The sequence below is a fragment of the Cyclopterus lumpus genome, chromosome 22, assembly GCF_009769545.1.
Source record: "Cyclopterus lumpus isolate fCycLum1 chromosome 22, fCycLum1.pri, whole genome shotgun sequence".
NCBI lineage: Eukaryota > Metazoa > Chordata > Actinopteri > Perciformes > Cyclopteridae > Cyclopterus > Cyclopterus lumpus.
In genome coordinates this window covers 10916350-10931923 of record NC_046987.1, presented here as the reverse complement: position 1 = coordinate 10931923, position 15574 = coordinate 10916350, and the positions used below count along the sequence as shown (strand labels likewise).

At 42.9% G+C, this 15574-nt stretch overlaps 1 protein-coding gene across 2 annotated transcripts in view; it reads right to left on the bottom strand.

The window, feature by feature from the left end:
- kif26ab (kinesin family member 26Ab) overlaps positions 1–13250 on the bottom strand; it is a 65362-nt gene extending 52112 nt beyond the window's left edge. Inside the window, exons 1-2 of one of the 2 annotated variants that reach the window (XM_034525541.1) lie at positions 12823–13250; positions 10477–10695 (exon numbers count right to left, since the gene is read on the bottom strand). In XM_034525541.1, the coding sequence (XP_034381432.1) occupies positions 10477–10695; positions 12823–12957 (354 nt within the window). In that variant the 5' untranslated portion in view covers positions 12958–13250. Of the gene's footprint in view, positions 1–10476; positions 10696–10938; positions 11108–12822 lie in introns of those variants that run through there. The other variant, XM_034525542.1, reaches the window with a different exon arrangement.
- Between the last annotated feature and the right edge of the window lie 2324 nt (positions 13251–15574).

Sequence of the window (15574 nt, the reverse complement as noted above, 5' to 3'; positions counted from 1 at the left end):
AGAGTGACATCATAAAATAGAGCGGTGGTAACAAGAGGGGAAGCATAAAGGACGGATGTATTAATGGGAGTCGGATCATGGGAGAAGGCAGGGGAAGGTTTACACCACACGCATCCGCTGGGATTAATGACAAGCTCAAGACAGCATCATTTCTCAAGACAGCACTGAATATATGTGCTGTTCTGAATATAAATTGAATTAGCCTCATTTACATTGTTTTTCTTTGACCTCCAAAGTAAATGTGCTTTTCTTTACTGTTTCTCAAGGTTCAAGGCACAATGTAACACTTGTATCCACACATTTGAGTGCCTTTTTCTGCCGAGCAGGTCATTGGATGAGACAGATATTTAAAAGGAAAGCTGTCAGGTGTCAGTACTTGAGGCTATACTCTTCTTTTTTATGATAAAGTTCTCGGCCGTTGCTGCTTTGGAAGCTTCTCAAACGTTTTGTGCAAAAACTCTGAGATAAAGACCTCTCCTGCCACTCACAGACAAACACTGCTGCTAGTGTACTTCTTTCTGGTGAAAATCCATTATGAAAATCCATACAGTGAAGGTTGACCTTTTCGGTGTTCCGCCTATTGAGAAACTCAGCAACACAGTTTTCCACGGGATTAAAAGCAACTTTGCTGCCATTTTGTAAAATGCATCACGATGCCATTTCCTTTAAAATGTCAGCAGGCAAATTGCTAAGAAAAGTCATTCTGTCATAATGAAATAAAAATGATTTATGTGCTGCAACACTTCTTCTGCCCCTTCTGTCTATAGAGGGGATCAATGTTTTGTTGGAAATCAGAGGTTTGGGATATTTTAACAGACCAATAATTAGACTAATAACTGAGTGACTTGTAGATAAACCATTAGCAATTTGAGTTGTTAGTATATGCTTGTTATTATCAATTTACAGGACTTAATTGATAACTCAATATATGATTTAATGATGACATGATTTCATTGAAAGTTAAGAAACTATCGTATCGAAATATTGCCCAGCCAAGCACCTATAAGCACCTCTAAGCACCAAACCACGGGCAAGTCAAAAAACAGCAGGGCTGATATGATATTTCTCCTTAAGCTAAGCCTGCCAAGTACCAGAGTAATGGCACTGGCCAGTCACCTTCTCCATTTACCAGACCACCACCAGGCCTGCGTTTTATAAAACTGAGTGTAATAATGCAATCATAAATTGGTAGCAGTTAAGTTCAGAAAGATGGATGACTTCTGTGGTAAAGTGGAAAGGATGGAGGGACTCTGAATGTGCTTTGTCTCTTTCTTCTTCCTCTGGTACTTACACGCACATTCACACATCATCAATACACGCACTCATCCGGCCTCACGGAGCTGGACACTCAAGCATGAAATGAACATGAGCAGCGTGAACTTTGACTAGCATTTTCACACTGTGCCAGGATTTATGGAGCACTATATACTTATCAGAATGAGCTCCCAACAATAAAGAATAGCCCAACGCATAGCTGGGGAGGCCAGAAAGACAGGTTAACATAACCCATCTACCAATCACAACACAACCATCACAATCCATCTACTATTACACAAACACAAATAGAATAACACGGGGATATGCATGCATACTGTCAACCAGACATATATATTTAGAAATATGACATGAAAGCACACTGGTGCATTCACACAGCAGCTGCACAGTTTACTTATGTTGGTCACTGAGAGGCTCCTCTAGGAACAGACATCAACATGCACCCAGTAGTCCCAAACTAAAAATGAGATTGTTGGGATCGTTGTTGTTGGGAAAATGACTTTGTTAACAAAATTACTATAGTGAGAAAGAGTATTACACTACCTCAAAGTAGCTTGTATGGAGTCCATATCCATTAACTTTGAGTTAGCTTACTCGGGTTACAAGCTTTGCAATTGTACTTGTATGTATCCACTCAAGGGTATTTCCCACAGGAGTTGGTGAAGATTAAAATGGAGCTACAAAAAATTGAATATTTGGCTTACATGTGTCAGACGGCCAGAGACATGACTCACACATGCTAATACATGCTATATGTATGCCTGATGGGTAAATAAGCCACTATTTGCTATCACGTTCAACATAAGCTTTGTGAGGTGATAATAATAACTTTGTCATAGGTGGCTAATAGGCTAATAATCAATAGTGCAAATGTAATACATTTGGCTTATTTACAGCAATATTACCCCTTACTGTACATCATATTTAAACATTCCTTTAACTTGAATACAAAATTCAGTTTATCATTTAATCATTTGTCTTTTAGTGTAAGTAGGAAATAAATTACAGTTCCTTTACAGTTGCTGCAAAAAAAGCAACTGTAACCTGACAATGTTCATTCAGAAACAGGATTGCTAATAAACATTGATCACAGATTTCATTTTTGTAAAAATGCTCTTCAAACATCAACATCCAACACTCAATGCGCCACACTCTGGGGGTAAATGTTGCCAAAGAGGACATCTTCTGACTTGGTAGGTGAGAAGTAGTATAGTAGAAGTCCCATTAACATCTGCCAAAGAGGAAAACAAACAAAGCAATGTTGAGTCCACTAAGGAACCATACTCCACTGATCCACTGTTTGCTGTGAGCAAGTGAGCCACGCCCAAACTGACCAGAGTTTGCTGTCTGCCTATCCATCTTGGCAAGGACACACAGCACTGGCATTCTCTTTCAGCACATTGCTATAAGCCAGGCGATTTGTCTGCTACCACAAGGCCTGCTGTCAAATTGAACACTTTTTATGGAGCCAGCAGGAGATTACCTCCAACGCAGTGCTCCTCGGTGTCTGTGTACCATCTTGATGTATCTCATGTATCTCAACAACTATGTTTTTTCCAATACTCTGAATCAGACTCAATAATAGACTGCAGTCTGGCTGGATCATGCACGTCTCACTTCACCATGACATATGGGAGCTGGGCAGTGGCAGCGCAGAGTGCATAAAACATGCATACGCACATACTCAGAATCAGACACGGCTTGCCCTAAATTAACAAGTCAAACTGATTAATTCCCACTGGTTACATTTCTTGTTGCATTTGTGTCATTTGCTCATTGACATTTCTGCCTTTGTTGCTCCGTTCTCATGCTCTGCAGACCTGTGCTGTGCTGCAGCACATCGCCCTGCCAGCCTAGACAGCAGATCCATTGTTTCATTTCAGTCTGGTTCATTGTAACACATGATCCTTCACCAAACAGCAGCAAACCCATTCTGACAAGTGCTATTATGCATGGCAATCATTCTTCAAATACACTAACAATGGGGAAACAGCTAAAGTATATAGGTGTTGTCACAATCCCAGCATTAGCTGGTGCTTTAACTGAAAAGATCGCTAATAAAGCAAAACCAGGCCTCAATTTTGCCTGACTGAGTAAATATACACCTGTGAATAGGTACTTTAAATATTATTGCACCAACTCAAAATGGCCACACATAACTGACTAAATTGCGCAATGCAAGCTAGCATGTTGCCAAAAAACATGTTGTTTATAGGAATAGACATGTTGGTATTCACACTAAACTTTCTGGCTAAGAGTTAGCGTTGACCGACAAATATGAAGCGACAACCAGGAGACTAGCTAGTTCATGTTAGCTAGCAGGTTTCCTTCTTAGCATAACATAGAGATGGAACAGCGGGAAACAGCTTCCTAAACTATGTCCACCACCAATATACATGTAAAGCTCACAAATTAACACATCTTTACAATAACTGAAGTGTGAAAGCAAAGAGTTCTGTTTTTTACTATTTGACAGACCCAGGCTAGCTGTTTCTCCTATCTTTAGTCTTTATGCTATGCTAAGCTCACAGTCTCCTGTCTGTATCTTTCTTCTTTTCTTCTTCTCTATTCTTTTTTAATCCTAATAGTGTGGTACCAGTTCTTTCTTAAGATGCGCCACGGTTTCTCAATGTAACGGGCCACTTCTGGCCAACATTTACAGGGATTTAAGAAAAGTTACGACGCTCTACCAAGCATGAAGCCATAGCTTATTGCCTTCTTATTCTCATTATACAGGTAATAACGCAGCTGGTCTCCCATGTCACATACTTTGATTGAACGTCTTTACTGAATAGCTGTAGGTCGTCTTTACATATTTGACTTTAGTAAATGAGATAGGCACTGCAACCTTTACAATATCTACAGGCAGCAAAGTAAATTCCCAGGTCTAAGCAGCTCTAAATTGCTCTTCTCACCTTGACAGGTAACTGAGGGAACATCTGGACGGCTCTCTGTAGACATTACAGTGGCATGCAGCCGAACCAGAGAGGGCCAGATGGCCAGAAGAGGACACATTCAGGTAAACTCTGTGCATCTGTGTGCGAGTGTCTGAGCTCACGCATGAGTTCACTTGTGTGCACGTGCCTGTGTATGTAGATTGCGTGTGTGTAAGTGGGCATCTGCTGAGGAGCCTCAGTCAGTTCCTGTTTCATCTTGCCCGCCGTCGATCCGCTCTTCTGAGCAACCGGCCGCCAAGTGCAGACGTAAGGAATGGCAGTTATTCCAGGTGGAGAATTCCTCCTCTGACAGATTTCTTCCCTGTCCTTTTGATGAAAGGCATTGAGCATCAGCCTTACTGCAGCTTCGGCTAGTTTCCATCAGACCCATCAACCCTTGCATCTGCGCACCCTGAACCCATTTCCTGCACTCTGCCTCGTAGCAATTTACCCTTGCAATTGCGATAAGAAGTGAACTGGGCTGCAACAATTGGGGTCAATTCACTTTCAGCTCAGTAAATTAAAGATGTAAAATAAAAGCAGACATAGTGAAGATGGAGCATTCATTCCAGAACTGCCTGAAGGTTAGAAAAAAAGGTTTCTGGACAATGAAAGTCAGCTACTTTGAAGAGTAGGACCATGAAGGAATTTTCTTCCAGGACAATTAAATTCCTGCAGTACTTGAACTGAAAAGTTAGCCAACTGAGTCCTTCTATGCCACATGTCCACTGTACTGTAATACTACTTTTGTAATGCTACTCTCAATGGACAGCCAAGTTTTATACAACGACCAAATGATAGGGTTTTTTAATACTTTACTTTAAGAATTACACCAAAGCGTTCTTTCATTGTACAATAGTAGGCACAATTATTGAATGTAAAATACAGTGGGGCAAACCTTTGTTTAAATAGAGAACTGTCTAATGAAAGAATAAGCTGATATGATTATAACAATCTATCAACACATTTGATGCCAGGTTTAAGTACTTCACAGTCTTTAATACTTGCTACAACGGACACATTATTGTGCAATACCCAGCCCCTGTCGTGGGTTTAAAAGAAGAGAATATAATGCATGCAAATTGGTCACATGAAGAGGAGTCTGGCAGCTGAAAGAGTGAATGAATGAAGCTCTGAAGACTTGAGGTAAACTGGCAGTGGACAGCTGCATGCTGCTGAGGCTCACAGATACAGTACAGCACGGTAGCGCCATGACTGATGTCTATGGTCTCTGCACCACTTGACACCAGATTATTGCTCTGCGGTTTAATACAGCCACATGCCATAAAGCAGAAGTCACACTGCATGCAGGGATGAGGCGAGGGGACGGCTCAGCCCAGAGGCTCCTCTATTCTCCTGCCTCGTCTCTCATCTCCTCCCAGGCTCTCTGGAGTGCATGCACTGCTGAGCAGGCACACAGGCACACAACATGCACACCACGGAGAGCCCCAGGGGCTCAGGTGCTTAGAGGTGAATAGAATAATATCGTCATGCTCTGTTTTAACTCCGCGTTAGCTCAAGTTTCACAGCCAGAAGGGTTTTTCACATAGTCTTTTTTCCATCCTTCCCTCCATCAGTCTGCCAGTCACTCTGTCCTGTCGTCTGCCCTCCTGCAGCGAACCTGGCAGCGTACACCTGTTCCAAACCAGGTCGGTCCGCTGAAACCCTAACCCACCATTAAGAGCGGGAGAGCTGACAGAAAGGTCAGAGGTCAGTCAACAAAGGAGAAGTAACACCTCTTCTTCTTCTTCTTCTTCTTCTTCGTCTTCTTCTTCTTCTTCTTCTTCTTCTTCTTCTTCTTCTTCTTCTTCTTCTTCTCTTAGACACTCATCTATGCAAAGTGACATTACCAACAAAGGCTCCTTGGCCATAGGAAACACTCACTTTTTCTTTGACAGCTATACAAAGCCATAAATGGGCCAGCAGGCACAGAATGCATTCAAAAAATGGCACCCAACACACATATGGCTGTGTAGAAATAAATTATAATTTATTTCACACACAGTCGAATAAACTCAGACTTTTTGGCCAGGAAAAATGTTGTCAATGAAATGGATGATTAATTTCCTTTCTTCTGTGCTTAAGGAAACAAAACACGATTTGACAAATTTAAATGAATTCACTAATAACTCTGCATGTTAAGTGGATCAAGGTTCAAATAACGAACAAAGCGGAAACAAATCAAACATGAATCCAAATGAGTCGTTTGTGAGAATTACTGGTCCCATAATTTATGAATTCATATGAAAATAACTGGCAAAAGGCTTCATGGAACAAATTAATTCCTTTAGCCACATTCATAGTCACACTTGTACACATCATCCATAATAGGCTTGGACACATGGTGCATACATCAGCAGTGCACAGGATTCATGATTAGCTGGTGGTTGGCTCGGCCTCTGTAAGATTTAACTTCATTACACCTTCATCTCCAGAGTGACCTGGTCCTAAATGCAGTTTCCCCATATGCAGAGGGCAAAGGTCATCAGATAGGTAAGACCTGGCTGCAACTGACCTCAACCTCAAACGGCTCCACTTAATCCAAATGTTCAAGTCCTCACGGCCCTGCAGGACGTTCTCTGTTAATCAGTCAGTGAACTGGTGGAGCACACAAGGTCCAAGAGCGCTTGTATATTCATAGGCCTCAGTATTTATGAGTGGGTTTTTAGCTCTGCTTACTTTATTATTGACCTGCAGTCTGCAACATACCAAACCCCAACGTGTCTGCTCGAGAACTACGGCTTGTAGCTTGAAAATACTCCATATGTTTCCATGTTCCAACCTTCAGTTTGAGCAGTAGAAATCCATACTTTATATATAGCCTTTGAGGGCAACAAAAAAGTATTCTTTGCAGACATTTTAAAAGAATAGTTAGATGTGCTTATTCACATTATTGCAGAAAATTAGATGAAAAGATTGATACTCTCATGTCTATACGCTCAACATGTAGCTACAGCTTATATATATATATATATATATATATATATATATATATATATATATATATATATTAACAGATAACCGAAACATGTATGTCTTACTCTTTGCTTTTCGTACCGATTAAACATATAGGATGTAGTGTGCTAATTACTGAGTTCCAGAGGTTTGGAGAGGGCGAGGCTACTGGAGCTGTCTTTCCTTATTTCCTGTTTTTATGCTAATCTGGGGAAACTGGCTGCTGGCTCCAGCTACACATTAACCGTAGAGACATCGATCTTTGATAGAAAGTGAATTAGCACCCAAAGTAGTTTTGCACAACTTGTTCGTGAAATATTCTTCGAACCATAGCCATGATGCACCTCCTTGCATTTCCTTTTTGGCTCCCATTGTCCTTTAATGTCATCTCTCTCATGGATCAGCAAATACAATTATAGTTAGCCTTTTCAAAAAACAGATATCAAGTGACAGAGCTTCTGTCTAAGCTGTGACTGAGGGGCTTGAGCTGCTGCAGGCGAGACATTATGGTCCTTACAGGTCACAAGGACCGCAGGCCGCTGGCTCCATACAAACCTAATCCAAGCCTTTTGTTGCCAATGACACTCTCTTCACTTTTTCACTAGATGGTTGATGACACAGGCACAAAAAACACTTTCCTCTCATTTCATCTCATCAGCACACACACAACCAACATACGGAGAATCAACCTGTTAGTCAGTGACTAACAAGAAAGCAGAGAACAGTTAGCATGTATAAACCGGTTAGATCTAATCCACAGCCTCTGATTACAGTCAGAGGCTAATTGCTTTTTTTGAAGTTGAGGTTGAAGTGATCGTCTTTCTTTATATCATACCTCACCTAGCCACTGTGTCCAGCCACAATAAACACAGTCTGCAATTATTGAATCCAGACTGTCTGCTATTCACTACTGAAGGTATTATTTAGTGTAGGTTTAATTATGCAAATTAGGTAGGTGAATTCCCTCGATTAGATCCGGTCTGAAGGTTGTCAGTGTATCTGCTCTTTCGGCCTGGCTTTTAGCAAAGGGCATTTTTTCCCAGGCTTTTTTTAATCATCTGCTGTCTGAATAATATAAAATGTGCAGCGGCAGCTGAAACTTAAGGGTTGTAGCTCAAGGACATAATTTCAACAAGGTTAATTTAGGGGTTGAGCCCTTCAACACAATGTCATAAAATATTAATAATTAAAAAATCATTGCATGTTAAATGTATAAAAGGGCAATATAGTTGCATGCATAGTTTACATAGTTTCAAAAAGTTGTCAAACACAAGAGCATGTGCACTGTTGCTCTTGAAATGAGGCTGACACTTAAAAGCAGGAAGCATGAAACATATGTGGATGTTGACACATAAAGAAATATTTTTATAATGCTGGCCATGTGGTTTCTTTGCAAAACCTTTACTTCGTCGTTGCCAGGGTTCCCCCATACGCATCTAGGCTACAGTGTGGAGGGGAAAGGCCTTAACTTCCTTATATTTGCAGACATGCAGGACAGAGCCCGAGCAGATTCCTCTAAACCCAAACAGGAAAACACAAAAGCTGTCTGGGAGGGCTTCAGTGTGTGTGTGTGTGTGTGTGTGTGTGTGTGTGTGTGTGTGTGTGTTGTGTGTTGTGTGTTGTGTGTTGTGTGCGTGTGTGTGTGCGTGCGTGCGTGCGTGCGTGCGTGCGTGTAAACAGGGAACTTTCCCTCCAGTACTTTTCATGTTGAAAAGCACATTCACTCTACCCAAACAATCTTTCTTGCATTTTTATCCACTCACTTCTACTACTATGCTCAAACAATAAGTCTGCCAGCAGGGTGAGCGGGAGGGATGTCTGGGGACCGAGCAGACTTCCTCTTCACAAAAACGGGACGGCCGGCGGATGGGGAGGGAGGGGAAGTGCAACCTCGGATAAACAGTCTCCGCTCTCATTTTTCCCATGACAGCAACAGACACAACACTGGCCAAACCTTTGCAGGTATCCTGATCTCAGACCACCTGAGTCACCCTGTTGACCTTATTCCCTCCAAGGAGGAAGCAATTTGGAAGCGATCATCCATAACCACGTCCATCCTATGAGTCCCAACAGGTGGGCAGCTCAAGCTCACAAAGACAATGGGTTTATTATCCTTCCATACCATAACTCTGGTACAATAAGAGCACCCTGCCATCACTGTTTGTCACCCCAGAATTAAGGCCCAATTTAGCCATCAACAAGAGCAAATGGGGTGGGGGGCTGCCCCCCATCTCTTTCTACAATACAGAGCACCTGGTGAAGGCCACAAAGCAATGCTGAAGGGTCCCACACTAAAAAGGGGAGGTCAGTTCCCATGGCAGATAATGGCAGTTACGGGGTAGGCTTAATGTGTTTACAGGGTGGACTTACCTGATACCTGAACATAGATCTGATATGCTTAGAACAAAGATTAGACCACACATGGAGCTGTCTCAAACACAGAGCCCAGGTGCTTCAGAAATGCCCCCTTGTTCCTTGTCTACCTGGTCCCGTATGAACATTGGGTGCGCTGGGATTTGGGGTGAGCCTTAAAAAGCTGTAATTTTATCCAATTTTGGGACTCTCTCTCTCTAAAACGGGACAACAAAGGAGAACCAACCCGAGGGCAAACCTGGCCCGCCACAACAACAGCAGTCTCAGAGCCTATATTTAACAGCGGTGGGAATTGTGGGAGCAGCATACAGGAACACTTTCAATGCACAGCGAAGGTCGACTGAGACTTAACTTCCTCTTCAGTCGCCAACGTGAGCAGCTCGCTCATTTCAACTCAACTCAACTCAACCGACCCCCCCCCCCCCCCCCCCCACACACACACACACACACACACACACACACACCCAACAGCAAAATAAAGAGATAAGCATTGTTTAGCCGAACAATGGGCCACTTTCAAAGCCTCAAAGGCTTACATTTTCACATCCAAGGCCAGCATTTGAAGTCTAGCATGCAACAAACAACTTTACAAATGGATGGTGGGAGATTTCTAGGTACAATTATAAACCATAAAGAGGATTGAATTTCATTGTCCATCGATACCAGCATGAGGAGCAGGTGCAGGTGGACAAGAAAAGACAATAGTGCTCCAGCAAAGTTACAGCAGCTCAGACCGAGAAGCTGTACTTAACTCACATGTTTGGATTTTTGTTTTGTTTTAATCTAATTTGACTGTTTTCGTAACGAGACATGCTGTGAAATGCAGCTCGGGTGATATCAGTGTTCCAAACTTTAAGGAGTGACCTATTGCAAAACTGTGATTTATTTTTAATGGGATTGGCCTAAAAAGAGTGTGAAAAAAACGTATTAAACCAACCTTCAGTGCATTTTCGTCTGCCAGAGCTAGCGCCTGCTTCTTCAGCTGTGTGACTTTCTTTTGACATTGCTGGCAGAAGCCCCCCTTCTCCTCCGACTCGGAGATGGAAACAGACCCGGCGCCCTCGGGGGGAGGCCGGCTACTGCACCGCGCGTCCTCCGCAGAGTGAAGTCGTTTCCTGGGGGTTACCGGAGACTCTCCGCTCGGACATCCCTCCACCTTGAGCATGAGGGGAAAGTTCGGTTAACTTCGACTGCGGGAACAACATCAGGTCACACCTCAAGTGCTGTGAGAGTGAAACTGTTGGTCTGTGCCTTGACGACGCGTTTAAAGACAGAGCACCTGTCCACGCGCGCACCGCAGAGACGCACGTGTGGCTGCTTTTAAGTTGGGTGGAAACGACACAACAACCTACGTGATCTTATTTTAAATACACTCAATGGCGTGCAGTGAGACACTCACAGTGAACATGCGGTTGTTGTGGTCCCTTCCATCAGGAGCTGAATTACACCCAGTGGAGCTCATTCTCCCGGACCAAGGTTACACCTTCAGGAGAACGTCTGCGTCAAACACCAAACTCTCAACGCAGGGTAGAGCCATAGAGGCTGGACTGGAGACCTGGCGGAGGGCTTCCAGTCATCTGACAGATTGTACTGGACCAGTAGCTGCAGGTCGAAGGCAACTGGTGAGTGTGTACCATAAGTTCACAGCAGAGGGGTTTTGGCAGAGGAGGTGCACAGGAGGCGGTGTTTCTCCTGGAATGGGAGGGCTGAAGAAAACTTTTCCTGCGCAGGGGTTGTGGGGTGAGGGGGCTATATGACGGGCTAGAGCTCTTATTACACCATAGACCACTCTGAATTGTCTGTGTGGTATATTAGTCTACTAATTTAACCCCGTAAAACATTTCCTCTTTCTCTTTGCATCCTATTCCACACAGTGCGACCGTCTCACGTGTATAACAGTGTCTCAGATCTCCATTGAAGCTATACGATGCTTACACTAAGAGAAATAGTCAAACCCCAGACTCGATGTTTTTATGGCATCATCCTTCCATAAAAGTTCTACAAATGTTCGCCTGTAATTTTAGGGGTATTTTGAGACTGCATTTGTATCAAATGTAAACATTTTGTGGGATTGAATACGGTTTTTTGACTGGGGTTGAGGAGGTTAACACGTGGGCTCCTCTTGGTGATGATTGGAATCGAGTATTAGAAATGATATGTTCAGGAAATTATGAATGTGTGTACCTTTCAATAAGATCACAAGACGGACATGGTTTGTTGGCTGAAATGCACATTAAGTACCTTACAGAAAATGTATACATTTAGTTCAGGGTGCTTTACGCTGATTGTATTCCAATGACTGTAAGTGTTGATCATTCGTCTATCTGGCAATCCTTTAGAATATAATAGAGCATAATCAAATAGATCATTTGGGTTTCGTTTCAGCTGCGTCCGCTCAGTTTCAGCAACTGTTGCCTCCCTCGAGACGCAGGGCTGCCTCTGTGTGTTGTTGGTGTCTGGCGCCATCCTCTGGTGAAATGCAGAACAGCATCTCTCAAACTGCAAGGGTGGAGGTACCAGGGTTAAATATTTAATTGGTGAACTTTTAATATTGCATGTGGGTGATGTAAGCGACAGTGGCCGCATGGTCTTAAGCAATTCCTATTTTTCCTGCCCTCAAACGACCTATTTAGGGAAACCCACATCTTTTGTCTTGTGGTAGTGCTCATGCCAAGTGTATCGACGTGAAGGGGTCGATTTAAAAATGAAAACGCTCAAATGCATTTTATATTGTCATTTAAAGATTGGGAAAGGCTGGAAAGGATTGTGTGAACAAAATGCAAATATATACATTTTTGAGACACACAAAACTAAGATATTGATGAGTCGTCGCATTTTTTTCACCGTCCACAACGCCCCTACAATAAGTTATCAACCATATTTAAATCGGATGGGTGTTAATTATTGCAGCTTATAATGTCATTCTGTCGACCCGTTCGGAGTTTTTTTGACCATATAGAGCTTGACGCCGAGCAATTGTTTAGGAGAAGTAAAGTGCATCGCTGGCAAAGATACTTTTATTTGCAGCTCCATTTTCCAAAAGTGTTCAATAAGTCGAACTGATGGTGAGTGAGATGCAGGGATGAAGTTTGAGAGCCAGTGAGGGGATTGAGGATGCTGCGAGGTGCTGTTCAAGGTCCTGAACACCGGTAAGAGCCTTCAAACACCAGTTGTCCGTCTCCTCACTATTTTACATAGATTGTAAAGGCTACCCGCACACTGACGTATTAGATCATTCTTTGTTATAACCTGTGTTTCAGTCACCCCTGCAGGGTACTCTTACCTTTGTTTTTCTCTTCAACAGATGACTTGTAAATCCAAATATGATGTCGGAGTCAACGAAGATTGTACCCAGGTCTATGACGCTGGGGTTGGGCGTCCCAGCTCCGGGAGACCCCGATGAGTTTGGCAAAGCCATGTGTGGGCTGCGAGTTACGCCTAGAAAATATTCCACTCTTCGGGAAACCTATTTGATTTGGATATCCATCTAATTCATTTCTCTCGTACCCTCCAAAAAGATCCACACGGTGTTTTAATCCGGACATCCAGTGACTCACGGTGAGCGCTGTGGGCACGTGTGCGTAAAATAAGCTCTCAGGTTTCCAGTAGTCCGAGAAGACAACAGAGCAATACAATCCATCCGTTATGCAAAATGGTTCACGTCCAAGTGAAATACTTTTCTAAGACATCCCGAGGCTGGTCATCCTGATCTCTGAGCGCTGCGGGTCTGAGAGCGAAAGAGCACCTTGTGCAAGTGCTGCTCTCTGTTCTCCAGCCTCTCTCCCTCTCCCCCCCCCCCCTCTCACTCTTCTCCCTCCTCTCTCACTCACTCACTCACTTCCCCCTTCCAGACGGTGATGACCTCCTCTCTCACCCGATTTGCTGGTGCGTCGTTGTCAGCCCCCACACGAAGATGTAAAACACAATGACAACCCTGGCCATAACCCCTAACGACATATTCCCTGTAATATTCCTATAATATTCATGTAAGGACCTACTTACTGTCTGTGGCACGCCATTATGACCTCGGCTTATGTCTTTATCCTATACATAATATTTCTAAACTATACTGTATATGGTTATAGTGTTGCTTTATAACATTGCATTTCTCACATGGGAACATCTGATAGGAGACACTTTATTTCTTATTGATGATGAAAACCCAACTGTTTTCCCACACACAGGTGTGGGGGAAGGGGGGGGGGCACTCTGTCATTAATTTTGAAGGAGACACAGATTTCCTCATGTGTTCGATCTATTTTTGTCGTAGACAAATTAAATAATGTAACGTAACGTAATTTAATAAGTAATCATGTTTTGAGAAGGAATACGTTTTGCTATGATGTTTGTTTAGTTTAGTAGTTTATTCAGTCTGTTAAGTTTGTAGAGGATCAGGGTTGAGGCAGCCTATTTGTAGCTATTGATGCCAAATAATGCATCTGGTGTCTAAAATGTACGATTGGTAATTGATATTCAATGAATATCCTTCAACATATCTATCAGGCTGAGGCTCCCATAGATTGAATGGATAGCCATTATTCAATGTAATAGGCTGACTGTGTAGTATTAATGATAATGTGAATAACTGTGTTTTTAATAGGAAAGCTCAATCTAAATCAGAATTCACGGATCTTTCTGTCAGCTCAGCTGAAGCAGTTTCTCCTGCAGCTCAACGTCCCCATGGAGCTGCTCCACAGAGGGTGAACTGTGGGGCAGTGAGTGACAGCAGTATGGTGATGTTACTGATGTTTTCTTATTCACAGCTGGAGACTGCTCAAATAAGTAAATACCTCATGTTATATAACTGAAACAAAAACTGGATGAATCAATGTTCCAGGTTTGTGTGATTCAGTATTGCACTAATGCTGGAGGACTCCAAAGAGCTTTTAAAATGCAGATATCCTGACTTCCTACTATCCTACTATTTGGGCAAGCTCCAAAAACACTAGATCCTACATCTCCCATAATGCATTAGCACTTTACTGCTGCTCTCAGATTGTATCAGTTTCTGTAAAAACGACAGTGTCAAGTCCAGGCATGATATCTCTATGAAAGCCGGCCTCCAAACAGGAGACTCATTGTTTTGCAGGTTGACTGTAAAGTTGGTGGAACGCCTCTTCAACTGAAAACAGACACAGTGGAAAGTGGAACTATATTTAGGGTGGATTTTTCCTTCAATCAGTTAAACTTGTCTGCAGTTGCAGGTCAGTGGGACAGAATAAAACATGTTGGTGTTGCCTTTACAGCAATTTGTATTTTTTAGCAGGTCAGAGATGATTTATAAAGAATGAAGATTTAAACTCACGCAACAATGACAGGCGAGGGGGATAAATAATAAATATTCTGGGGATGAATACATTATTTTTTATCCCACAAGCACCTCGCAATCCGCGACTCATCACCCCCTAGTCTCACTTACACACACGCACACACATACACACACACACACACACTTTTTGTGAGAGGGGAGAGGCAAGGGTTGTCAGCAGACCGATAATTACAATCCATAGTAAAGATGATTTACCACGTCCGTCACCCAGCCCTCCCCAATGGAGGAGGTTGGGTCTCCCCCGGCCGCTGATGAAATTCCGAGGACGGGATCCCCTGGGACCGCATGTGTTACATCTGCTGCCCTTGCGGACGCACAGGGGAATCGCTCTGGGCATCTTATTAATGCCTCTCCTGTGTCTTATCCCCTTGCCCGTGAGACTGCAGCTTCTACCGGTGCACGGACAGCCTTTGTGAGAAACGTTTAGCAAATATTGATAGTTCTCGGCGCATGGAGGAGATCAAAGGGAAAAGGATAAGGGGCTGTCTAAAATGAGACTCGGAATAATCGGTGCACAGTGCTTTCATGAATTATTGATGCAGTATAAAGTAGCCTATACATTGGGTAAAAGGCCCCCGGATTTTCTTGTGTCAGAGTTTGAGTCTTTAGGTCTGGTTTTCCCACCAAACTTAATGAAAAATAAATAAATAAAAGATCTGAATGGAAAACACGAGTGTTTAGAATTTAATTAAGGCATTCACAGTCT